Source organism: Dermacentor albipictus, chromosome 4, assembly GCF_038994185.2.
Source record: "Dermacentor albipictus isolate Rhodes 1998 colony chromosome 4, USDA_Dalb.pri_finalv2, whole genome shotgun sequence".
NCBI lineage: Eukaryota > Metazoa > Arthropoda > Arachnida > Ixodida > Ixodidae > Dermacentor > Dermacentor albipictus.
In genome coordinates, this window is record NC_091824.1 from 167,902,525 (window position 1) to 167,926,330 (window position 23,806).

At 45.6% G+C, this 23,806-nt stretch overlaps 1 protein-coding gene across 1 annotated transcript in view; it reads right to left on the bottom strand.

Moving 5' to 3' along the window:
- Positions 1 to 23,806, bottom strand: part of LOC135910041 (homeobox protein Nkx-2.4-like) — an 80,492-nt gene that overhangs the window by 32,589 nt on the left and 24,097 nt on the right. The window contains exon 2 of the mRNA XM_065441996.1: positions 3,183 to 3,562. Coding sequence (XP_065298068.1) covers positions 3,183 to 3,562 — 380 coding nt within the window. The remainder of the gene's footprint in view (positions 1 to 3,182; positions 3,563 to 23,806) is intronic.

Consider the following 23,806-nt stretch of genomic DNA (forward strand, 5'->3'; position numbering starts at 1 on the left):
CGCCGGTTGGCATCGAGCTAGCCCTGTTCATACATTTGTAGGGTCTGGGTGTGAGCCACTGGTACGGGTCATTAATTTTAAGCAGGCCAAAAAACACACGAAGGAAGAGCGCAGGACCAGCGCTGCCCATTGCAATTCAGAAATTGAATGACAATAAAACAGTAACTCTGTTTTCACTGGCTTAGATTTACTGAGCCTTGCTGGCATGGATTCACATCCAAAGATATGCCCTGTTGCTGCCTTTCAGGTCACTTCCTCTAGGCATTCTAATCGACATCCCTGGAAATGCGTCCGGCTTCCGTCGGGCCGTCGTATCGCAGGCTTTGGGGAAAACCCAGCCACTCCTCGTCGAGCATGCACGTGAGGCTTGCAGCAGCCTCAATCATCGCCACGCTCTCAAATGTAGTACCCGTCGCGTCCGCACGTTCTATGATGCCAGCGATCCGATCAAAGCGAAGAAAAAAAATTGCAGGTATTTTTGGTTGATGATATTTTGCAATAAAACACAACGAGGCGGCAGCAAAATGGAGAGGGCTCATCCTCCGTGTCGTGCTCTTCGATAATCCGTCCATCAAAATGCAGCAAAAGAATTCACTGGAGAAGTGGCGTTAAAAGTACACATCAGTAAATAGCTGAACAAGACCGAGAATCACATAAAGATATAATTTTGAAGTCATTCAGTTTCCCATAGAAAACTCACCAGAGGACTGGCACTCTGGCGCTAGTGCATGCGAGAGTTGCAAGCACGACGGTTGAGCCAGCACGGGAATGATGGGTGGGGTGCCATTTTGGGCATTGTCGAATTGCGCCATACTGTTGAACTCTACATGCATGTCAGCTCTGATTGGTCCAGAGGGCTGGCCTATGTGAATGGCTTGAACTGGTGCCATTGCATAATTGGACAACGTGACTGGTTTCGACTATGTCCAAAATAGTGCCCCTGGTTAGTACATGACTTTGCCTAAACGTCTTCCTTCTGGCTTCAAGCGGCTGTGAGTCTTCGTGAACTGGCCATCGTCAACGAAATGTTGCGTTATAAATGCAACAATCTGCGTTGAATACACATGTGCGCAGAGTCTTACTGCCTTTTGTATTTACAAAAATGAGAGTACTTTGAAATTTAGGCCAGTAAAGACAGACGAAGCGGGATAAATAAAGCTACAGGAGCATCTGAAGCCGCAAGCACGAAGATCAGACAAATCCATGTACTGACTATCATTCCCATGTCAGCTGAACGAAGTGCCAGAGTTCTCTGTGCCAGTTTGGCGGGAACCTGAATGTTTGAAGTGGTAACCTGTGTGGTTTTACAAGGGACGTCAAAACGTTATCTCCAGTGGCATTCCATGTTTGATAACTATTGGGCATCGTAAACAGTGACGCTTGAAAATGAACGCTCGGCATCAATCTAGCGCGCCAGCAGGGTGGCACTGTTTGTGGGTTAACGTTTAGGCATGGTAGCAATATTTTCGCCCATCTTATCACAGCGTACAGACAGAATAAGCGTTGTGTTTTGTCTTTTACCTTTCTTTTCGGAACACTGTATTTTCTAGATCTCATGACAACAACCTAAACGTTCCCTTCACCACTATGGCTTCTAGTTTTAGTTTTTCTTGTGAGCCAAGGAATAACCCTGCCCTGTCTCTTAAGTGTCGGCATCTTGTTTAGTGACGGCAATAAAAAAATAGACCTCTAAGAGTGCTCTAATGTTATGCTAAATAAATTGGAGGGTGCCTAAGCTTCACCTTTAACGCGTTAGCATACCGAGATCCGTGACTGCTTCTCACGCTTGCCGGCAACTGCAGCTTATGTAACCTTAATCCTTACCGGGAAACGCTGGCGACGAACGCTGTGCACGAAAGCGAGCTTTCTGGTAAAAAAGCGCCCCCCCCCCCCCCCTTGTGTGGTCTGATTCCGCAGCTGAGTGCATAGCCGCGCCAAAAAAATTACGCAATTTTCTGATTTCTGCTATTGTTTCGCACTTCTTTCATGACATTTGTTTGTGGGCTGTCATTCTAAAAATTCCGAGAAATAACTTTGTCAAGGATGTAAGACAAGGTATGAGCGACTTCAGTGATAGAATGGTGTGGAAGTATAGCCCGCGTATACCGCATGTGATATAGCAAGGTCATATACAGATACCTAAATATATACGGGAAGTTTCGCTCAGAGGGACGCCGGCTCCGGATGCCGACGCCGACATGGCGACACGGGGCCCTCAACGCTATCGCGTTAATACAGGGTGTACGCTTGCACGAGCAACTTCCACGAGTGCACGCACGCACACGCACGCACTGTGGGTACGTGTTCGCATATGTCCTGCCCCATGTTCTCTCACACTGCCTCATTGAGTTGAGCGACATTCACCCGCTATCGCCATGCACAAGCAAGAATTTCTAGTGCGTAACCTGCCATATAGATGCAGGTCCATGGACATGAATTTTGTGCTGCAATTCTGGACTTAATCATAAGTCCAAGTTTGAATTTTCGGCCAATTCCAATTGTGCTATTCGAATTCAAGTAGAACACAGAAGTTGTCTTCCTGAGCAATAAATGGCACACACGAAGAATACTTTAGGTATGATGGGTAAATACGCACAGCGGATAATAGAAAGCTCACCATGCTTGAGAGGAGGCTTTAAAACCGAGAAACGCGCCATAACGAAAGAAGAGCGGTGACGGCACCTTTAAGTTTCCACACTTGCTACCGCTGACGTCATAAATTTTGACAGCGCCTGGACTATTCAATTGCTTATCGATAACGAAGGATTGCATTGCATCGTCAACTATTGAGGACTCGACCTAGCAAGTTCTGAAGCCTTTTTCAACACCGAAAGTGACGCAAACATAGGGAAATGCTTCTAAACCTGCGATGGTGCTCTGGCGTAGCGGTGCTGCAGTTTTGAACGCAAAATTTAACAATGTAGACGTGGATAGTCATCTTCTCCACCAATAATCACATAACATTCAGCCAAATATATGGAAGTGAAACATCTGAAGTATTGATTCACCCGTTTCCATCTATTCGATGATTTCCTTAAGGGCACAACACTGCTTCAGAGCGGCGCTCATGCGAGTGTTTCGCAGCACGGGTTCAGCCTACCCGTCACGCCTAAAGGTCACAACCGACGAAGGGTGACGGGCCGCGCTTCGGCCGCAGCGATATAAACGACCGGTGCGCGCACCTGTTTCTTCCACTTCATGCGCCTGTTCTGGTACCAGGTCTTGACCTGCAGTTGCGTGAGTCCCAGCACCCGCGCCAAGTCGGCGCGGTCCGGGGTGGACAGGTACTTCTGCGAGTCGAAGCGCCGCTCGAGGCCCATCAGCTGGCCCTCGGTGAACACGGTGCGGTTGCGCCGCGCCTTGCGCAGCTCGCGGCCCGCGTGCAGGGCGTCGCTGGCCACCGAGGGGCTCAGGGCGGCCGCCGAGTGCGGCTGCTGCGCGCCGAAAGCAGGGCCGGCCAGGGCGTCCACCGAAGACGCCGCCGGGCTGAGCGGGAACGCGGACGAAGGCCACGAGGCGCCCCCGCCCGACAGGTACGCGGCGCTCACGTCTGGGTAGCCGGCTGCAAGAAAGGCACAGATCCGTTGTAGTGGAGGGTGCGAACAGTAGTTTTGGAGTCCGAATCGAATACTACAGGTGGAATAGTTACAGAAGCCAACGGAATCGAATAGTGTCAGAAGTGAATCGAATATCGAGTAGCGAATACTGTGTAGTTGTCTCACACCGTTAATATCCAACAATTTCCACGTCCGAGTATTCACAACCTCAGAAAGTTTCGCTGTGTACACTGCACAATATAAAGCATGCTTTATTTAAAGTACAAAGGGAGCACTGGGAACACTTAGTTCAAAAATAACATCTTCGTTTTCAGCAATGAAATATCCAACAACTTACCACAGTCACATAAACAATCATCATATTTGAATACATTCAAACATGAAATATTATATCTTTTGTATATAGTTCAATGCCTATAATATGTTATGCTGTGTAGCTATGCCTTTTGATATGTGTACTACTTTGCTTATTGTCACTTACCAATATATTGCATATCGCGCGTTCAATTGTTTTTCCTGTCCTTTTTAAAACTGTGCTGCGTTAACCAACGTATTGTGTACATTTTCAACGCGAATAAAATATATGCTCCATTAAGCGAAAATCCGGCGTTGTAGTCGGCGACGTGATTGATTGGTAATACCAAAAGTGGCCGACGGCAAAGAATAAAATCATATCAGAAAATACTCGAATCGACGTCAAATTGCTCAGGGAGGTTTCTTTAAAAAATTGTTGGGTGCTTGAGCTCATGGGCGCTTGAGGTCAGTTGCCAACGGCAGTGGAAGCGGCACCGTTCGACCGACGATCATCATCATCATCTGCGATCTTCCCCTCCTGTTAACTGCGTGGTGCGATGCGGTGTCGTCTTGCGCGGTGGAATGCAGCGAGCGAGGCTGCTACTTCTGGTGACCTGCTGCGTGCACTCGTCAGAACGAGGTCGAAGGAAGACCGGAGCAGGTGTGCATCCGGGAATGGTTTAGGGCCTTCTGATTCCTGCAAGACTTCGACAACTCGGAGGTTCCACCATCTGATCTGCCGTATCTTCGCGAAGCGTATAGCGTATGTCCGGGAAGCCAGCCAGGTTTAGGGCCTTCGGAATCCTGGAAGACCTTGGTGACTTAGACGTTGCGTGCTCCGCCGATCCTCGTTGGGTGCAGCAGTCTGCAAGGTTTGCCTGCCGCCTGGGGTGCGGTACCGTCACTGTAAGCCACCGTGGGCCAGTGCCATCATCGCCTTCGCAGAGGTAGCGGCAGTATGGAAGCTGCGGCATTGGAGCCAGCCGTCGAAGAAGTGCAGGAAAGTCGCTTGTGGGCGCGAAAGGTGGTTCGAGGCTTGGCTGCACGCTCTTAGGCGCGGCAGGCCAGGACTGGGGTCTGCTGGCGTGGACTTTCGCGCAGCGGTTGCGCAGTTCCCACAATATGCGAGCCTCTGCTCGGGTAGCTCGTTTAGCAGCAGCGCCAGACGAAGCACTTTCACCGTTTACGTCGCTCATTGTTCCGAAAGAAAATGTGATCACAAGGACGCGTCGCTCACGCGGCGCGCATTCTCTAGCGGCGGCGACGCATGCGAAGTTATGCATAGTGGGTCGATCAGAAGCCCACAGCAGCGCTTTGTTTCCATATACGGTATAAATGGACGCAATAGCCGCATGGTTTGGTAATGACTTTATCGGTGACCAAGTAACCGCGCACGCTACTATGGCACCATCTCGTAGCTGGTCGCCGCCGCGGAGCCCGTTTCGTACGGAACTCCGGTTTCCTCCTCACCCTTTCGCCATACTTTCCTCCGCATTCCTCGTCATGCTTCCACTGTGCCCTCCTCCTCCACTTTTCTCCGCGCGCTATCGTCGCTATCGCTCTCTTTCATCCTCCGCTAGCCGCTGAGTCGTGCTCCCTAAAGGGCTGAAATAGCGCCTCTTGCTCTTCACACTCGTGCTCTCTCTCTCCCTCCGCTGCGCTCCGCGTTTGCTCTTCTTTTATTATTCGGGGGTGGAGAACGTCTCGTGCGGCACTCCGCTTTCTTCCTTACCAGTTCGCCATACACGCCAACTTCCGCCTCATGCTTCCGCTGAACCCTCCTCCTATGCTTTTCTCCTCATGCTTCCACTGTACCCTCCGCCCCTTTCCTCCTCGTGCTCTCTTCGCTATCGCCGTCTTTCAACTTCCGCCGCTCTCCGTGCTCACTCTTTTTTCATCCTTCGGTAGGTTCTTTTGTTCTGCCGGTTACGCCGACGCCGAGGACGACCCTCCACGCACGAACGGAGGCCTAAGAGCTGCGGTCTGAAAAAGGAAAACGAAATGACTCGTTGAAGAGCACGGCGTTAGGGGTCGGACTCAAAGCTTTTCGTTCGTAAGTGGTCTTCGACATTTGCCGGCGGCATTCACTGATAATATGCCCCGCAGGTGCTCTTGCGAACAGCTCTAGCGTAAGTACTTTTTTATGAATTCAGGCCTTGAGGATCATCTTCAAGAGTTGTCTCACTTTGATCACCCGCAGACAGCGTAATACTGCTGAAGCTTGTGTCGAAGGCTCGCCGAATCGCTTTATCCTCCAACGCATGTGGCGTCGACAACTAGGTCACGTCAGATTCTGCGCCGTGTTCTCGATCGGCGGCTGTGAAAAGAACCGCTGTGCAGGTCACAACAGAGGTTGCCTTTGTAAACTATTTCATCGCATCACAGCTACTCATTTACCATTGCAAGGGGACAAAATCTAGTTATCGCGTTAATTAAAATTTTAAAAAATTTCGATTGCAACCCGGAGACATTATGCATGGCTTCCACTATCGCGTGGGAAAATAAATCAACAACTATCTCAAAAAGGCCGCTATTTCGCCCTAAAGGAGAAGCATTGATAGCGATGCAGCAAGGTATTACAGAGCTGTAGGAAATAGGATACCTAGTTTTATTTATTTATTTATTTATTTACTTATTTATTTATTTATTTATTTATTTATTTATTTATTTATTCATTTACTTACTTACTTATTCAATGTACCCTACAGGCTCGCAGGAGCATAGGGTAGGGGGAGAGGTTATAGAGAAATGACAATAATAAAGGCAAAAAAAGGAACTGCATAATAAATAGGAGAAACAAATAAATTTGTACATTGGAAGCTAGGAAAAAAGGAACACTGGTAAACATAGAAAAAAATAAAAACAAAATCAAGGGAACACGATACAATACAAAGTCGTAAAACGATACAAAGGCGAATACAATACAGAGTCTTAAAACATAGTCAGACATAGTCATAAACATAGCTATGGTATGGTATGATGAACCTTATTAATGTCCTGAAGATCAACCCTTAGGCTGACGCAGGCGGCTCCCATGTCGGGGCAGTAAGGTTTAACCTTACCGCCGTAATCGTGGGCCTACTGGACGGCCTGTACTTGATCGAAAGGAATTGTTCACGAAATTAGGCGGGTCTTTTAACGAAACAATATGATTTGGCAGGCTATACCGTAGTGCGATGGCGCCCGGCAATGCAGAGTTATTGAATGACTGTGTGCGTCCAAAAATGCGCCTGAAACTGAGATAATTATGAAGTCGAGTAGATGTGCGAGAAGGAATTTCAAGCGACAAATGGCTGGACTACGAGTTATAGTAGTATTTATTTAAAAAAAGAAAGGCATAGAAGGGCAACAGAGCGGCAGGAATCGAAGTCAGGAAGGGGAACATCGCGTTTAAATTGGGTAATACTAGAGTGACGAGTGTATTTGGAAGTTATAAAGCGGGCAGCACGATTTTCGATGGATTTAATTTGTCTATGAGGTATTGTTGATGAGGAGACTAGATCGATGAAGCATATTCTAGTAGAGGGCGTACAAATCTTTGCTGAGCCTGTTGATGGATCATAGCTGGGGAACGGTGCAGATGACGACGTAATCACCCTAAAGTTCTGTTAGCTTTAGCGCATATGCTCTCGATGTGAGAGCTCCAGGCAAGATTAATAGAAAAATAAACACCAACATATTTATAAGCAGAGCCACGAGGAACTTCAGCCGAACAGATTTTGTAAGGAAACTTAAGAGCTGATTTAGTACGAGTGAAGGAAAGTACGCAGCAATTAGATGTGTCAAGGGTATTTGCCAACGGTTGCACCACTGATTAATTAGGTGAAGGTCATTTTGTAAAGTAAGATGGCCATCATGACAGTTAATCGTTCTGTAGATTACGCAATCATCCACGAAAGGAAGTATGCAGGAGGAAATGTTGCTGGGCATATCATTGATAAAAATTAGGAAAAGAAAAGGGCCTAATACACTACGCTGGGGTACACCTGACCATAGGCGCCGACTACGGGTGGGGGGGGGGGGGGCAGAGCCGCCGCCCGGCGATGCCGGAGCAACCCTCCCCCCCCCCCCCCCCCCCACTCACACACCTAAAGTGTCATTACCAGAGCTTTGTCACCCTCATAATTTGAGGTTTAATTTGAATTTCCTCGATCTTTTCACTTGAAATTTTATTGGGGCTAATAGCTTACTGCATCATTGTTGGCGCGAACGCGCACGGCTTCTAATTCATACTTTCGCCTTACTTTTGCAAATTATGAGAATAGGAGGACAAGCGCATTAGAAGCACTAGCGGCGGCTGCCTCATCCGTATTTTCTCACTTCAACATTGTTTAAGATTTCCACTGCAAACACCATGCACATACACAATATATTTAAATATACACTCAGGACAAAGTTGATGATATTTTTGAAAGAGATGGAGATACCCGATTAACTGTTACTTCTAAAGGTGTGGATAGCCCGTACCTAGAGAATGAATATGTTGCTGTATGCTCACCTCGCTTCAAATAGATTACCATGCTTTTTTGACAATGAAAAAAATCTATAGACTTCAGTGACCCTTTCGACAGAGTCTTTTACCAATGGCGTGTGAAATCCACTTGAATGATATATGTGTCTCAGTATCGCTTCTCTTTCCAGTAAGCAAAGCTAACGACTCATTAAAAAACACTTCTAATAATTTGCAACATCTATTAGAAATGGAAACATGGTCACTTGCATGTAAAGGTTATAAATATATACAGGGTGTACCAGCTAACTATCATGCACCAAGGTTTAAAGAAGAGCAATACATTACACGAAGAAAATCTAGTGCATATTGTTTCCAGTACTGTGGAGTAGCTGCCAGGAATTTTTTCGTTACTGATATTTAATTTGGTAATTGTAATTAATTATCTAACTCGAGACATGCTATCCTAATTATCAAAGTATCGAGGTAGCGCACTCGCGTCGTATTTTTCCTATTTCCTGAGGTTTCCTTGCCAGTCGCAAAAGATTGTACGCAATTAGTACGTCGCTGAAAACACCGCAGTTAGATGTCATTTGTGGATGCCTACAAATGCTTAATTGACACTTTGAAAATTAGGACATTACTTCTCGAGTTAGATAATTGATTGCAATTACTGAATTAAATCTCAGTAACGAAATAATTACTCGCGACTACTCCACTGTATTGGAAACAATATGCGCTAGGTTTTCTTCGAGTAACGCAGCTGCTCTTTTTTAACTCTTGGCGCACGATAGTTGGGAAACACTATATATATAGTTCACTCAGTAACCGAAATGAGGCCAAACTTGCCGAAGGTGGGAACTAAACCCAGAACCTTCGCATTTCGCTTAAGGTTGTGGGTCCGGTTTCCACCTGCGGCAAGTTGTTTCTTCATCCACTTTAATTTCCATTAATTTATCATTTCCTTATTTCATTTATTAAGCACAAGTAATTTCCCCTATGTTGTCCTTGGTGTCAGTGCGTTTATATATATATATATATATACATATATATATATATATATATATATATATATATATATATATATATATATATATATATATATATATATATATATATATATATATATATATATGGGGTTCGGAAAGAGCTGGTCGGGCCCCAGCGCCCCCTCCTCCCTCCCCTCCGGAAGAATGACAACTCTCCGCCTAAGCACCTGACCGGACAACTGATTTGGAGGAGCTAAAGTTGTTCACAGATATGAACTGCTACCGATAAGATAAGAAATTGCAAAGCCAGGAAAATGTTAATGAGTCAATCCTAAAAGCAGTTAATTTAGCTATTAGGGCGACAGTGAGCACCTCTGTCAAAGGCTTTTGCATAGTCAAGAAAGACGCAGTCAATAAATTTGCTACTATTCATAGTTGAGTGTCACAAGACAACGCTTTACGGAAGCCATGTTGATTTTGAAAGAAAAAGTTATTAGATTCAAGTTGGATAGATATATGGGAGGCAATGATGTGCTCGAGAAGCTTACAACAAATGCATCTTATCGAAATGGGACGGTAGTTACCAGGTGAGTGTCTGTTTCTATCTTTGAATAGCGCAAAAACTTTGGCTATCTTCCGGTCTTCAGGAAGAAGACTAGTTATAAAGACTGCTGAAAAATGTTGTACAAAATCTGACTGGACATAGCTGACGTGCTTTTTTTAGAATTTTAGAATTATTATTGTCAATGCAACGCGATGTAGACACCTTTACATCGCGTATTAGTTTTGAAATACCTTCAGCACCAATATTTATAGGGGACATGAAGCTATAATCAAAGTCGGAGACACAGGCCGTATAATCTGTCGTGTAATTGCAGTAAATATTTGCTTGATAATTTGCATGCGTGGTGTCACGCACGGATAGGCAAACGCGAAGAAACCTCACTCAATGACTGCGAACGCACGTTGTCACAACGATGGGGTGATGACAAGTGCAGGCAAAGAGAAGCGAACGCTTCTTTTTCCTCTCCCATTCACGCGTCTCTGAAACTTGACATTAAGCGACCTCAAAAATCAGGTGCGCGCGAAGACAGCACACGTGCACCTTTCAACCACCTCGACTCGCCCAGACTTTGCGCCCACCGAAGATTACCTTCCAAACAGGGCGCCGGCGGTGCCCGTCGGCGCTGATGGCTAATTTACCAAGGCCAGTCAAGCAGCTATTCCTAACGTGTATCAAAACTCTTTGTGAGTTCGGTGACCGATTATCGTACGGTACCATTCCAAGATGTGCGGCACAGTGTTAATTGGACGATTGGGTTGGTTTGACCGAGGTAACCAGTACCTAATGAGCATTGCCTTTCCGATAAGACGCCGTTCTCGGAACCCATTCTACACGTATCCTTTGCCATCCCTCTCGCGCCAAAATATGCACGAAAAAATGATAGAGAGAGAGAGAAAGAAAGAGGAGGCTTGCTGCATGCTTAGTACAGTGAGTACTAAAGTTCGAGCACTGCCCCAATTTGGCGATCATTGAAACCACGATCAAGCCACTTTGAGCAGTTGTTATCAGATTAGTCTGCGCTTTCCCTGGGTGCAATAGAAGCCTAAAGAGAGTAGTTGGAGTGGTTGACGTCAACATGCATACTACTTTTTCTTGCTTCTTCTTTTAATTAGTGTGTAATGGACATGTTAGCGACATTAAGTGACGCCGACAGCTTTTCTTTCTGCACAAGATAAATTAGCAAAGCGTAACGCCGTAAGTTCTTACTTCCGTTAACACCGGCGTTAATTTTGCACTTGATGTCTCGACACAATAGCTGGAACAAAGGACAATACTTAACGTACAGGTTACATGTGTTGCTTTCTTACAAAAGTTCTGTAATTTCTTTTATATATGACAAAGAAAAAAGCGGCTTTGGGGAAAATACGGCGCGCGTTTGCCATCATGGATCGCTCTTGCTTTTAAAGCGAAGCTTTCTTTTTGACAAAGTCGGATGGATTTTAATGATGCGGTTTGTATGACTGTGCAGAAGAGTAATGCGGATAATACGGATATAGTGACGGTCCAGCGCACATTCTAGTTCACGTTCCTGCCAGGCCGTCCACTACAAAATAATATGCACAAATGTATACGTGCCAATCCGAGCAACTCATACATCCAAGATAGCGAAGCTGTGCAACACGGGTTTCTCGCACGCTTCGGAAGTATACAACCGTTCGGCTCCCATTGTCCGAAATCTACCCAATACTTTGCAAACGCTCTATGCACGGTGCAATTCCGTAGTTATACCCGAGCCTTTCCGAGTGGTTCGCTATATCAAAAGTTTCGTACTTCGGCCCCTCGCAACATATAAGGCAACATATAACACCCGAACTCTCTCTCTCTCTCTCGAGTGCGGCTAGCTTCGCAGGACTCTTTTAGGAGCTATCAGGCGTTGTTTTGGATATCATTGGCCTTAGTGAAGTTAGAAGAACTCGTGAGGCTTATACAGTGCTGACAAATGGTTACATCCTCTACTATAGAGGGTTCCCAGATAAAAAGCAATGTGGGGTAGGACTCCTAATCCATAAGGAAATAGCGGGCAACACTGACGTATTATACAGCATTAATGAGCGGGTAGGGTAATAAAACTTAATAAGAGGTATAGAATAAAGGTAGTAGAAGCTTACGCTCCAACCTCCAGCCACGATTATGATGAAATAGATCAGTTTTATTAAGATGTTCAATTAGAAAAGTGCAAACTGAGTATACTGTGGTCATGGGCAGCTTCAATGCAAAAGTGGGGGAAAAGCAGGCTGGCAACTACGGCGTCGGTTCTAGGAACACTAGAGAAGAGCTGCTGGTAGATTTTACGGAAAGGAATAAGCTGCGAATAATGAACAGCTTCTACGGAAAGCGTAGCTACAGAAAGTGGACCCGGAAAAGCTCTAATGGTGAAGCAAGAAATGAAATAGATTTCATAATTTCTGCTGATCCCAGCATAGTGCAGGATGTAGAAGTGTTAGGTTGGGTAAAGTACAGTGATCATATGTTAGCGAGGTCTAGGATTCACCTCAATTTGACGAGAGAAAGAGTAAAATTGGTCAGGAAGAGACAGCCCAACCTAGACGCAGTGAGGGTACAAGGAGACCAGTTCAGGCTGGTACTTCCCAACAAATATGAAGCTTTTGGAATAGAAAGATGAAGATGACATAGAGCTAATGAATGAAACCGTAGCTTAGCTAGCTTCAGAAGCAGCAATTGAAGGGGGAGGTAATAATAATAATATTTGGGGTTTTACGTGCCAAAACCACTTTCTGATTATGAGGCACGCCGTAGTGGAGGAATTTCGACCACCTGGGGTTCTTTAACGTGCACCTAAATCTAAGCACACGGGTGTTTTCGCATTTCGCCCCCATCGAAATGCGGCCGCCGTGGCCGGGATTTGATCCCGCGACCTCGTGCTCAGCAGCCCAACACCATAGCCACTGAGCAACCACGGCGGGTATTGAAGGGGGAGGTAAGGCACCAAGGCAAACAGTAGGTAAGCCCTATCAAGTAACAAAGGACCTAATACAGAAATGACAAAGAATGAAAGTGTCCAACTCAAGAGATAAAGTAAAATTCGCGGAACTGTCAAAACTGATCAACAAAGCGAAAAATAAGTGATATTAGAAATTATAACGTGAGAACGACTGAAGAAGAAGTGGACGCAGCATGAAATCAGTGAGAAGGAAACTCGGCATAGGACTAGCCAAGATGTATGCACTGAAAGATAAGCTGGGTTACATCATCAGCAATCTTGAAGATATAATAAAAGCAGCGGAATAATTCTATATTGACCTGCACAGTGCCCAGGGCAGCCACGATACCTACATTCAAAGTAGTAATTAACAGGTCACAAATGCTCTTTCTGTTACTAGCGATCAAGTTAGAAGGTCCTTGCAAGACATGATACGGGGAAAGGCGGCAGAAGTTGGAATCGCAGTTGACTTAATCAAAGATGGAAGAGACATAATACTTGAAAAACTGGCGGCCCTTTATATGAACTGTCTGTCGATTTCAAGGGTCCCAGAGAACTAGAGGAATGGCAACATTATACTAATCCACAAAAAGGGAGTCGTTAAAAAATTGAGAAATTATAGGCCCATGAGCTTACTCCCAGTATGATATAAAATGTTCGCCAAGATAATTTCGAATAGAGTAAGGGTAACGCTGGACTTTAGACAACCAAGGGAACAGACGGGCTTCACGAAGGAATACTGTACAATGGATCACATCCATGTCTTCAATCAGGTAATCGAGAAATCCGCAGAGTACAATCAGCCTCTGTATATGGCTTTCATAGATTACGAAAAGGCATTTGATTCAGTAGAGACACCAGCAGTCATAGAGCCATTGTGTAATAAAGGAGTACAGGAGGCTTACGCAAATATCTTGGAAAATGTCTACCGAAATTCCACAGCTACCTTAATCCTCCACAAGAAAAGTAGGAAGATACCTACCAAGAAAGTGGTCAGGCAATGAAACACAATCTCTCAAATGTTATTCACTGCATGACTTGGAAGTATTCAAGCTGAGAAGGTTTAGGGGTGAGGATCAACGGTGACTGTCTAAGCAACCTTTGGTTGACAGATGACATTGTCCTGTTGAGAAACACTGGAGATTAATTGCAACGTATGATTGAGGAATTTAACCGAGAAAGTCTAAGAGTAGGGTTGTAGATTAGTATGCAGTAGACAAAGACAATGGTCGATAGTCTGACAAGGGAGCCAGTGTTCAAGGTCACCAGTAAGCCTGTAAAGTTTCCGTAGGAGCACGTTTACCTAGATCAGTTACTCACGGGGGAGCCTGATCATGAGAAGGAAACTTGCAGAAGAATAAAAAGGGGTTGGAGCGCAAATGGCAGGCACTACAGCGCGACTGGCCACTCGAGGCACTTTGCGTGTATTCGAGGGCTTCTTCCACTTTCGCAAAAACACTTCTATGTATAGTAGGTATCGAGCTACAGAAATCTGTATCGGGAGCTTTTCATGTTGCTGCACAATATTCCAATTGACACATTTAATCTAATTCTAACATTTGAGAAGTCGAATAATTAATTAAGAATAACTATGTAATTATGCACTATGCAAAAAATAATCTGAGTATCTTCAAGCGACGGGAAACAACATTATCGTGATTTTGTCCGGTTGCGTAGCGTTTGCATATTTTTAATGTTTGGCTACAGTTACGGGGGACAATATACATATATATATATATATATATATATATATATATATATATATATATATATATATATATATATAGTAGGACGCTGTTGATATAAAACGAATTGCAAGAACGTTGTAAATGAAAATGCCGCTATTTCTCCAAGCTTGAGATGAGATCAACAGCTTCCTGCGAGTTCTTCCTCGATCGATGTGTCGGCATCGCGACAGCATGGAAGCGCAAGAGCGGTGGCTCCCTTGTTCGCGGCAACCGCGCAGAGACCTCCCGCCTTGACCCCGCCCGAGTGGTCTTTTCAGGGCGGTCATCGATCTTCCTGGGGCCATCGCGATCCTTGAACCCGGTTGCATACCGCAGTCCGGCTTTTCCCGGCTGAAGAGCGCACCCCTGTTCGGCGCCTGCAGATCCAAGTCACTCCAGAGGAAAGGCGCCGCAGCGCCCCTCGGCGGCACAGGTAACACGTGTGCGCGTCGAACGCTGCGTGGCTTTAAGAAGAAATAAGACAGGGGGGAGACCAGAAAGTGGCTTCGAGGAGCTAAGAGCCGAGCGTCGCTTGGCTGTGCGCGAAGGGGACGTCCGTTTTAACTCGAAGAAGCGTGACTATTGGGCGGTGATTGGTATCTCAGACGGAGCGTGCGACCGTGGACAAGTACACACAGCTTGCGCAGCGTTCGGGAAGCAGGTGGTAAAACTATGATGAAAGCGCTTGACGACTGGAGGTATAGCGAGGTTTGCTGCATGCACCGTCAGCCGCAATCGCGTAAAGGGGATCCCCCGTGCCAGGCAGGCGCTTACGCGAGGTCCGTGATTCTCGGGACCACCTCCCGGCCACTGCCAAAGCACGCGGACAGAGCTCGAAAGAGTTTAACACGAAGGGGCCAGAGTGTAGTGTTTGCTTTTCGAGGGTAATCGCACGGGACGTCACGCGAAGGCCATGGTCGGGAAGGGACCGGTCAGCGGACGACGGTGCGCGGACGTGCTGGCCTAGCGTCTTCCTGGTAGACGAGTGACACCGCAAAATCTGCCTCCTGTGGACAGCCTCTTCTCTAAAGGCATTGACGTCATGATGACTCTATAGGCGCCTGCTTCTGACGCGCTATAGCTGTTGGCGCGTTGCGACACCAAGGGAGTCCACCGGGTCGGCCATTAGTGGACGTGCACGCGTGTTTCAGCGATGCGTAAGCTCCCAGAAACTCAGGTAGTGCTCCGAATAATTTAAATATAACGTTCCTCCGTTGGCTGGTGTGTTCGACCAAGTGTTCGAATTAATATACACCGACAGATTTCATTAAACTCTCTTTGTGTCGCTCTTTGTAAGTATGCACATCGACGTATATCCTTAACATCTACACACTTTTAGAACGTAGATATATATTGCATTCGTATATTGTATGCCGGGTGTACCACGTAAATTGAGCCAAACGTTAAAAAGATGCAAATGCCACGTAGCCGGACCGAACCAAGGTGAAGTCAGATTATTATTTTTTCATTCCGCCTAATTATATAATTAATCCTAACTTATTGATGAACTTCTTATTTATTCTAATTAGATGAAAATAGTAACTGAGAAAATTGTACAGTAATATGAAAAACTCCCTATACAGCTTTCTGTAGCTCCGCACGTGCAACAAAGAGTGTTTTCCGAGTGTGAAAGAAGCCCGCTAATACATGCAGAGTGCCTCGAGCGGCCAGTCGCGCGGCAGTCTTGATGCCTGGCAACGATGACCACACAAGTAACCCGCGAGAACTCATAGCCCCTATGGGCGATATGGATGACGTCGTTATCAGCACGCGTGGCATAGAACTGGTGCTGCTAAAGGCGGAGGACCCGATGGCTTAACTTGTAGCGCATTATTACGTGCCACAATAGTCCGGTCGCACAAAGACGACGACGACACGCCTAGCAGGCGGACTGTGCGGGAGCAGTTTAATCGGCGGAATTAGGCTGACTGAACGGGCTCGGCTAAAATGTAATTTGGGGGCACCAGGGACCAGCGTTTGTCTGGTTTCTTTTTTTACTGAGGAATTGATGACTCCGGACTTCCGGACCCCAACCAGTAAGCGGCATCGACTTGGCCGCGAACTATCGCTCATGCTTGACGTATGCGCTCGGTCACCCGCCGCAGGCGCTTGCCTTCTTCCGAGAAAACGGTGGTGCGCCGGCGCGCGCATTTTTTTTTTAAGTATGTTACAAATATGAGCACAAAGCTCGGTCGGGGACCTGTACGTTGATCTACAGCCGATAAGCCGAGCGAAGCGCCTGCTTGAACGCATCCGTGTATGCATCTATTCTCGCTTCTTTTCCGCTGGGCTCGTATATTCGCTTTGTTCTCTGTGATTTCCACTCGTCGTTGAGCAACGGCGTTGCCGTCTTTGCCAGCCGTTGTTCTGCACGTGCGTGCCGAGATTTATTCCCCTCTCAGGAAAACCCTGAGTGGCGCCACCGCTGCCGGGCTGCATTGCTGCTGGTCCCTACAACCATCCGCTGATTCTCGCGTGAGCTACGTACAATTACACGCGCGATTTAAACGCGAAAACGTAATACCCGCGGTAGAACGAGCGTACACACGCAAGCTTGACGGGGGGAAAAGAAGCTGCTCTTTTTCCGCGCGCATTTTCTGTTTCTTTGCTGCTGTAAAGTCCCGACTCTTGAGTGAAGAGCTTCTTTGTAGACTAATATCACTGCTTCACTCGCACAACGAACTTGAACCAAGCGCAAAATTTGGCCTTCACATTACCTTGGGCGACGTTCCCGTTTGCGATTGCACGAAAGCCTTGCGGAGTGTGAGACAGGGCTACAAATCAGGGGGTATGCTGTGCGCCTGCGATTATCTTACCATTAGCGTGATAAATGTAACCAAACTGCGCTGGTATAATGTAACGATGCTATTCTGATCATTTATTTTTCGTGCTGCGCTATGTGTATACGTTATCACCAGGGTCGGTTCGCGGTGGATAATGCAAAATGAATAGAATCAAAATGAAGGAACCCTTGCAATAATCTGGAACCGAACAAAGCGTGCTACGCTTAGCTAAGGATTGTGTCGAAGACATAGTGTAAAAATTATTTAAATAAAGATAAGAGGCTGCTTGGGATGGTTGGTGAAATATTAATTTAGACAAGGAAAGAATCCCTTTTTGATTTGCACCCTAATATTCTAGCATGGATTAAAGAATTTCTAGCTAACCGCTCTCAGTTCGTTTCTATCAACAATCACAGCTCCAGCGCAGGTTTAAAGACACAGGTATCAGTATTTGCGAAGAATTTACGAAGGCACCATGTGGCTTTGGCCAGGACCAAGTCTGCGCCTTTTTTCCGTCTGATATAAAACGCTGCACATGGGACCGAAACAGTACATTTTTGACCAAAAAACACGTTCGGTCATAGAAATCGCCTAGGAATCGTTTCGCCGTCAGAACACGCGCAAGCAGCCGCGGTCTAACCGTCGAGTTAATCTTTCTTTTTCCATAAGTGCCAATGTACGCAGTTTCGTTCCTAAGCGCGAAGACTTGTCTAATCTCCTCGCGTCGTCTGGCAGCAACATAATCTTAACTGAAACGTGGCTAACAAGCGACATATATCAGATAATGAGGTTTTGCATGACTTACCGAATTTTACCGCTTACCGTAATGATCGTCAAGGCACATGTGGGAGAGCTGTTCTTATTGCTATTAGCAAGAAATTTCATGTTCATTTGTTATCATTATTTCGTACCTAGAAATATTATGGTTAAAATGCAGCGCCCCACTGGAAGCCGTTCTTTTTGGCGTCTGCTACAGGGCTTCTAACAGTAACCCAAAAATTCGCGCATAAACTTAACGACGCACTCCTCCAGATTACTGGCAAACACCCCAATGCTCAAATTCTTTTCTAGGGAGATTTTACCTACCCAGTATAAGCTAGCAAACTGCAGGCCCTCTAACTGCTGGTAACTCTGAAGCAAGGGACTTTGTTGACGTGTGTTTAAACTTTAAACTGAGGCAAATGGTGCTCGAACCAACTCGCGTTATGCACGGATCATCAAACACTCTGGATTTAATTCTAACCAACAACCCCGAAAGTTTGTCATCGGTTACTTGCCTGCGTGAAATAGCGATCATAAGGTTATTCATGCCATCTTCAAGTTTACCCCACTACCTGCCAAACGTTCAAGAAAACCATCCGCATGTACGACAGAGGAAATTGCGAAGAAACTAACAACGAAGAAGAAGCTTTTCTGCCGCCTTTTCAATCTACATTTCATCACCGGTCTGTCATTGATAATTGGGCAGTTTTCAAAAACAAGGTAAATGAACTAACAAGCAAATTTATTCCCTGTGTAAGTTTTCGTGCAAACCTCCAAAACCATTGTTCTCAGACAATCCGAAAAGACTAGAAAAAGAAAAAAAAAACGTCTTTACAATGCAGCAAGAAAGAACCCATGCGTAGATATATGGGATAAATACAATGGAGCCAAGGATTCGCATTATGGTGCAATTCGCTGCTCCAAACACGCTTTCTTTCAAACTGACCTACCAAAAATCCTAATGAATACCCCAGGAGGTTTAGGGAAATAATAAACCTGCAGGAAGAATGTGCCATCGCTCTCACGAACACCGCAGGCGATGAAGCCACTGATAGCGAATGTGCAAACATATTTAGCCATGCATTGTTTCCCTTTTCACAGACGAAACTGACTCATCATTGCCCACTCGTCCTAGCGTAACACTTTCGGCAATGATATCAATCGAATTCACTGCACAAGGCATCATGAACCTTATAGACAGAATTAAACTCTCATCAGCCGCTGGAGTCGACGAAATCAACTAAAAATATTAAAAAACACAAAACATATTTAATCCATATACATTTCATTACTGTTTTCTCAGTCGCTTTCAACAGGAGCCATACCGGACGACTGGAAGGTGGGGAGGGTCATTCCGGCTCACAAATCAGGTATAAAAGATTATCCGTTTAACTATCGTCCCATCTCCTTAACCAGCGTGCCTTGCAAACTATAATGTAAAATGTCATTTATTCACATATCATCACTTTTCTAGATTTCAACAATCCCTTCATCCGACTCAGCACGGGCGTCCTTGATGAATCTCCTGCGAAACACAAATGGCAATCTTCACCTTCGACCTACATTCTAACCTTGACCGTAACCGGCAGACCGATGCATTGTTTTTAGATTTTGCGAAAGCATTTGACAAGGTACCACAGCAACCCCTATTACTAAAACTCGCCGGTTTAAGGTTGCACCCTAATATTCTAGCATGGAATAAAGAATTCCCAACTAACCGCTTTTTCGATTCGTTTCTATCAACAATCACAGCTCCAGCACTTTGCCTGTAACATCGGGCGTATACCGCAGGCATCTCTTCCCGGCTCGCTTTTGTTCCTCATATATTTGAATGATCTAGCACTCCAAGTATCGTGTAAAATCCGTACTTCTGATAAAGCTACCCTTCAAGACGACCTTAACCGCCTACATGAATAATGTGGCCTCTGGTTAATGACGCTGAGCGCTAACAAATGCAAACTGGTCTCACTCCATTGTGAACACAACCCCTTTATTTTTTCCTATGCAGTTGCGAACTCACATATAGAAAGCACCCATTCATTCAAGTATAGTATCTTGGTATCAATCTCTGCAGTGACCTTTCTTGGCGAACAGACATTATAACCGCAATCATCCATCTGCCAACAGATCTCTAGGATTCATAAAACGTCATCTTCGTCATGCGCCTCAACACGTGACACTGCTGGCATACAAAACCCTGATCAGACCTAAACTTGAGTATGCCCGTTCGATCTGGAACCCGCACCAAATATACCTAAAAAAACGCACTCGAATCTGTTCAAAACCGCGCTATTCGCTTCATCCATTCTTCATATTGGTATAAGATCAGCGCTTCATCCCTGAAGACAAACTCCGGTTTGGAAAGCCTCGAAGCTCGCAGCCGCATCGACAGCCTTTGTTTGCTACACAATCACGATAGCACTCTAAATCTCTAAACCTTACATTACTCATCCGACCCGCATATCTCACCGCACTGCACATCCGTTTCAGATTGCCCGGCCTCTTTCTCGAACTACGACTTTTTCAGGTTGCTTTTTTTCCTGCACTGTTGTGGACTGTAACGCCCTCCTCGCCGACGTCGTCGCCATTGCGTGCCCACTGTCACACACAAGTGACGCAACCGCTTATATTATAAGGCTGTGACTTGTATTTATTTGTTGAATATATTAACCCACCCCTTATGTAATAACCCCCCCCCCCCTCCCGAGGGGCTCTTTAAGGTGAATAAAGTGAAGTGGAAATGCGGAAGGAAAGAAGAATACAACAGGATAGAGCGTACTGTCCGTCTAGAAAAATGTCTGACTGTCCTGTCGCCTTCGAACTTCCTTCCATGTCTTGCGCGCTAAAAAGGATTTTTCCTTGTCTAAAGTAAACAAAAGGGATGTGGATTGGTACTTCAGGCTATAGCCCCTGAGAAAATTGGCCTGAGCCCACTCACACGCTTTCACGCTTAGCTTCCACAGCGTTGCGCGCAGAATATAATCACACAAGGCAACAACGTCGCGTTGCAAGACGCTAACGGATAAAAAAAAAAAAGCCTCGCCATCCTGGCCCTGCTAATGTGGATGTCCAGCGAAACTGTTAAAACCACCACTGCAACTGCTGAGGAGAGTACCAATGCTTTATGGCTTTAGAGTAATGTTTAGTAGTAGTACTGTAGAGTACTAGTAGCAATGGCGATAATGGTAATTTTGACAGCACGCCGCCTTCCACAGCGGTGCTGTAACGACATTGAAATCAGTTGCTGGTAATTTTACATACGAAAGGGTGGGGACGTCACACCCCACGTCGCAAGCTGACACCACCGCGACAGTGTGCGCAACGCTGAGCTTAATTATCTTTTGGGGTTTTACGCGCCAAAACCACGACGTGATTATGAGGTACGCCGTAGTGGGGGGCTCCGGACCACCTGGGGTTCTTTAAAGTGCTCCTAAACCTAAGTACACGGGTGTTTTCGCATTTCGCACCCATCGAAATGCGGCCACCGTGGCAAGGATTCGATTCTGCGACCTCATGCTTAGAAGCCCAACACCATAGCCACTAAGCAACTACGGCGGGTCACAGTAATCTTTACCGGGAAACGTATGCGGAGAATACTATGTGCTTCGCATTGCTATCACGAATGCTTTATCATCAATTTGTGGTTCGGAAGCTTGTTTTGAGCTTGTTATTTACTGAAATGTATGATGGCGCGCTCGGAGATTGTTGTTCGAAACGCAGGACCGCAATCTTGTACGCGTTCGAAAAGCCGACATTAGGCTTCGTCTCACACTATTGTCCTATAGGCCGTGCCCATATCGTGGCCCAGGACAGTCTAGGCCACTCGCGTGAGGCGTAACTGAACGCAAACTGAACGTGCGTTTCGAACAACGATCTCCGATCGCGCTCCTGTGCGGCATGTTGTATATGTGATTCCAAAGAATGTATGTACTGTTCGTTTCACTTTGCTGAGTGTTTGTAGACTCTACCTTACAGGGGTATGAGCCATTGCATTTGTTGCTTGCTTAGGGAAGTATGAATGCTTAGCTCTTACGAGGATATGAACCATTGTTGATGATAGTTTTCTGTCGATGGACACCAAAAAATGCCAGGATCCTAGGCGCATACAGCCTCGCTGCAAAAAGAAATGAATTCTAATAAACTCTATAAACTTACGTAGTACGCAAGCATGATCACATTAAGTGATCAGTTGTGATCACTTCAGCTCGTGTGTGATTAAGTGATCATTAAGTTCATTTTTGTTTGTGAAAGTTATCGATGCTGTGTTATTGAAATGAATTTTCATCTTTCAAGCATTGCTCTAAAATGAAAGAAAGAAAGCATTGTCTAGTACTCGCTCGTCACCTGTGTCAGAATCGTCTCATTAGAGAACGTAGTCGTCGGAATGAAAGCGGTGTTGAGTATGCTACGATTTTATCAATATTACAAACAAAACATAAAAGTGCCCCTAAAACAATCCCTGTGCTACAGTTGACGTTCGCTGAACATGTGGTGACAACGAATGGTTAATTGTGACGGCTGTAGTTTGAAAAAAGGACATGGAGGGCATGCTGGTAGGCGGGAAGCAGAAAGCATATGCAGACGCTATCGGCAAAAAGAAAAGTCTGTGAATCGAAAAGTCTGTGAAGTAGCTGGCGACAAAATTGCCCGCATTTCTCAATGAACATCGAAATAAGTCAATCAAAAAAGGCTTGTAGTTTGCTTGTGTATGCTTCTGGGAAGTCTGCTGAACAAAATTGCGTTCAGAGGATTTGTTTCTTTGGTAGAAAGCATGTGAAGTGTCTTCAATATTGTTTCAACTACTGAACTGGACATAGTCAACCAGAAGACAAATGTAACAGCCAAGGTGACGCGCACAACGGAAGCACGTTCGTACTGTGCAATAGAAGCGGTGTGTGAACGTCAGTTTTGCAAAATGCCGAATATATTCGGGGAACTGAATATACCGAACGTATTTGGGCAGTTCAGTTCGTATTTTTATACGCAAAACAGAAGAGTTACGATCAACATCACTGTGTATATTTGTAGCTCTGCTGGTACAGAGAGATAAGTAAAATAGTACACGTGTATGACAGATACGATAAGATAGATGCTGTATAAAAAAAAAGGAGAGAGAGAAGTGATAAGGAGCACAAGATAAACAAAAGTAAATAAGTAGACAGAGAAATAAATGGAATGAATAAAAAGAAGAGACGTAGAGATACAGAAGGAGGGAAGGAAAAAGAGTGTGTCGTGGAAGGTTTTTGGCGAGTTCAATGTTAATCGTCCGGGAAACGGTCTTGACGCCTCGTATGAACTGTGATTATTCCTGTAGGAGACGTATCCTCGGAAGCAAGTGCTACAAATACTCAGACACACGAGAGAGAGTGAAAGAAAAAAGTAAGGAGAAGCGCTAGCAGGTCCACCGAAGCGGTTGTATCACACCATAAGGAAAACGGGGAATCACCTTTGGTCTCGGTATGAACCTTCGCGTCTGGCTCGTTCAAAGCCGATTGCGCCTTCCTTCGCTCACCGTTGTGATGAGCGGAGCGTCCGGACAGGGAGGGTATCCCCGCGAAGGGGGCCACTCGTGGGGCATATATACGTGGCGAGTGCGCTTTCCTTTTGTTGCTCTTCTCGACTTCATCTTTGCCGGAGGCTTCCTCGTCGCCTGTTACATGAAAATGCGGCGTTTCTTTCACGTCTGCACTTGGATACTACGTATATAGAAAAAGGAACTGCCTCGCAATTACCTTCGG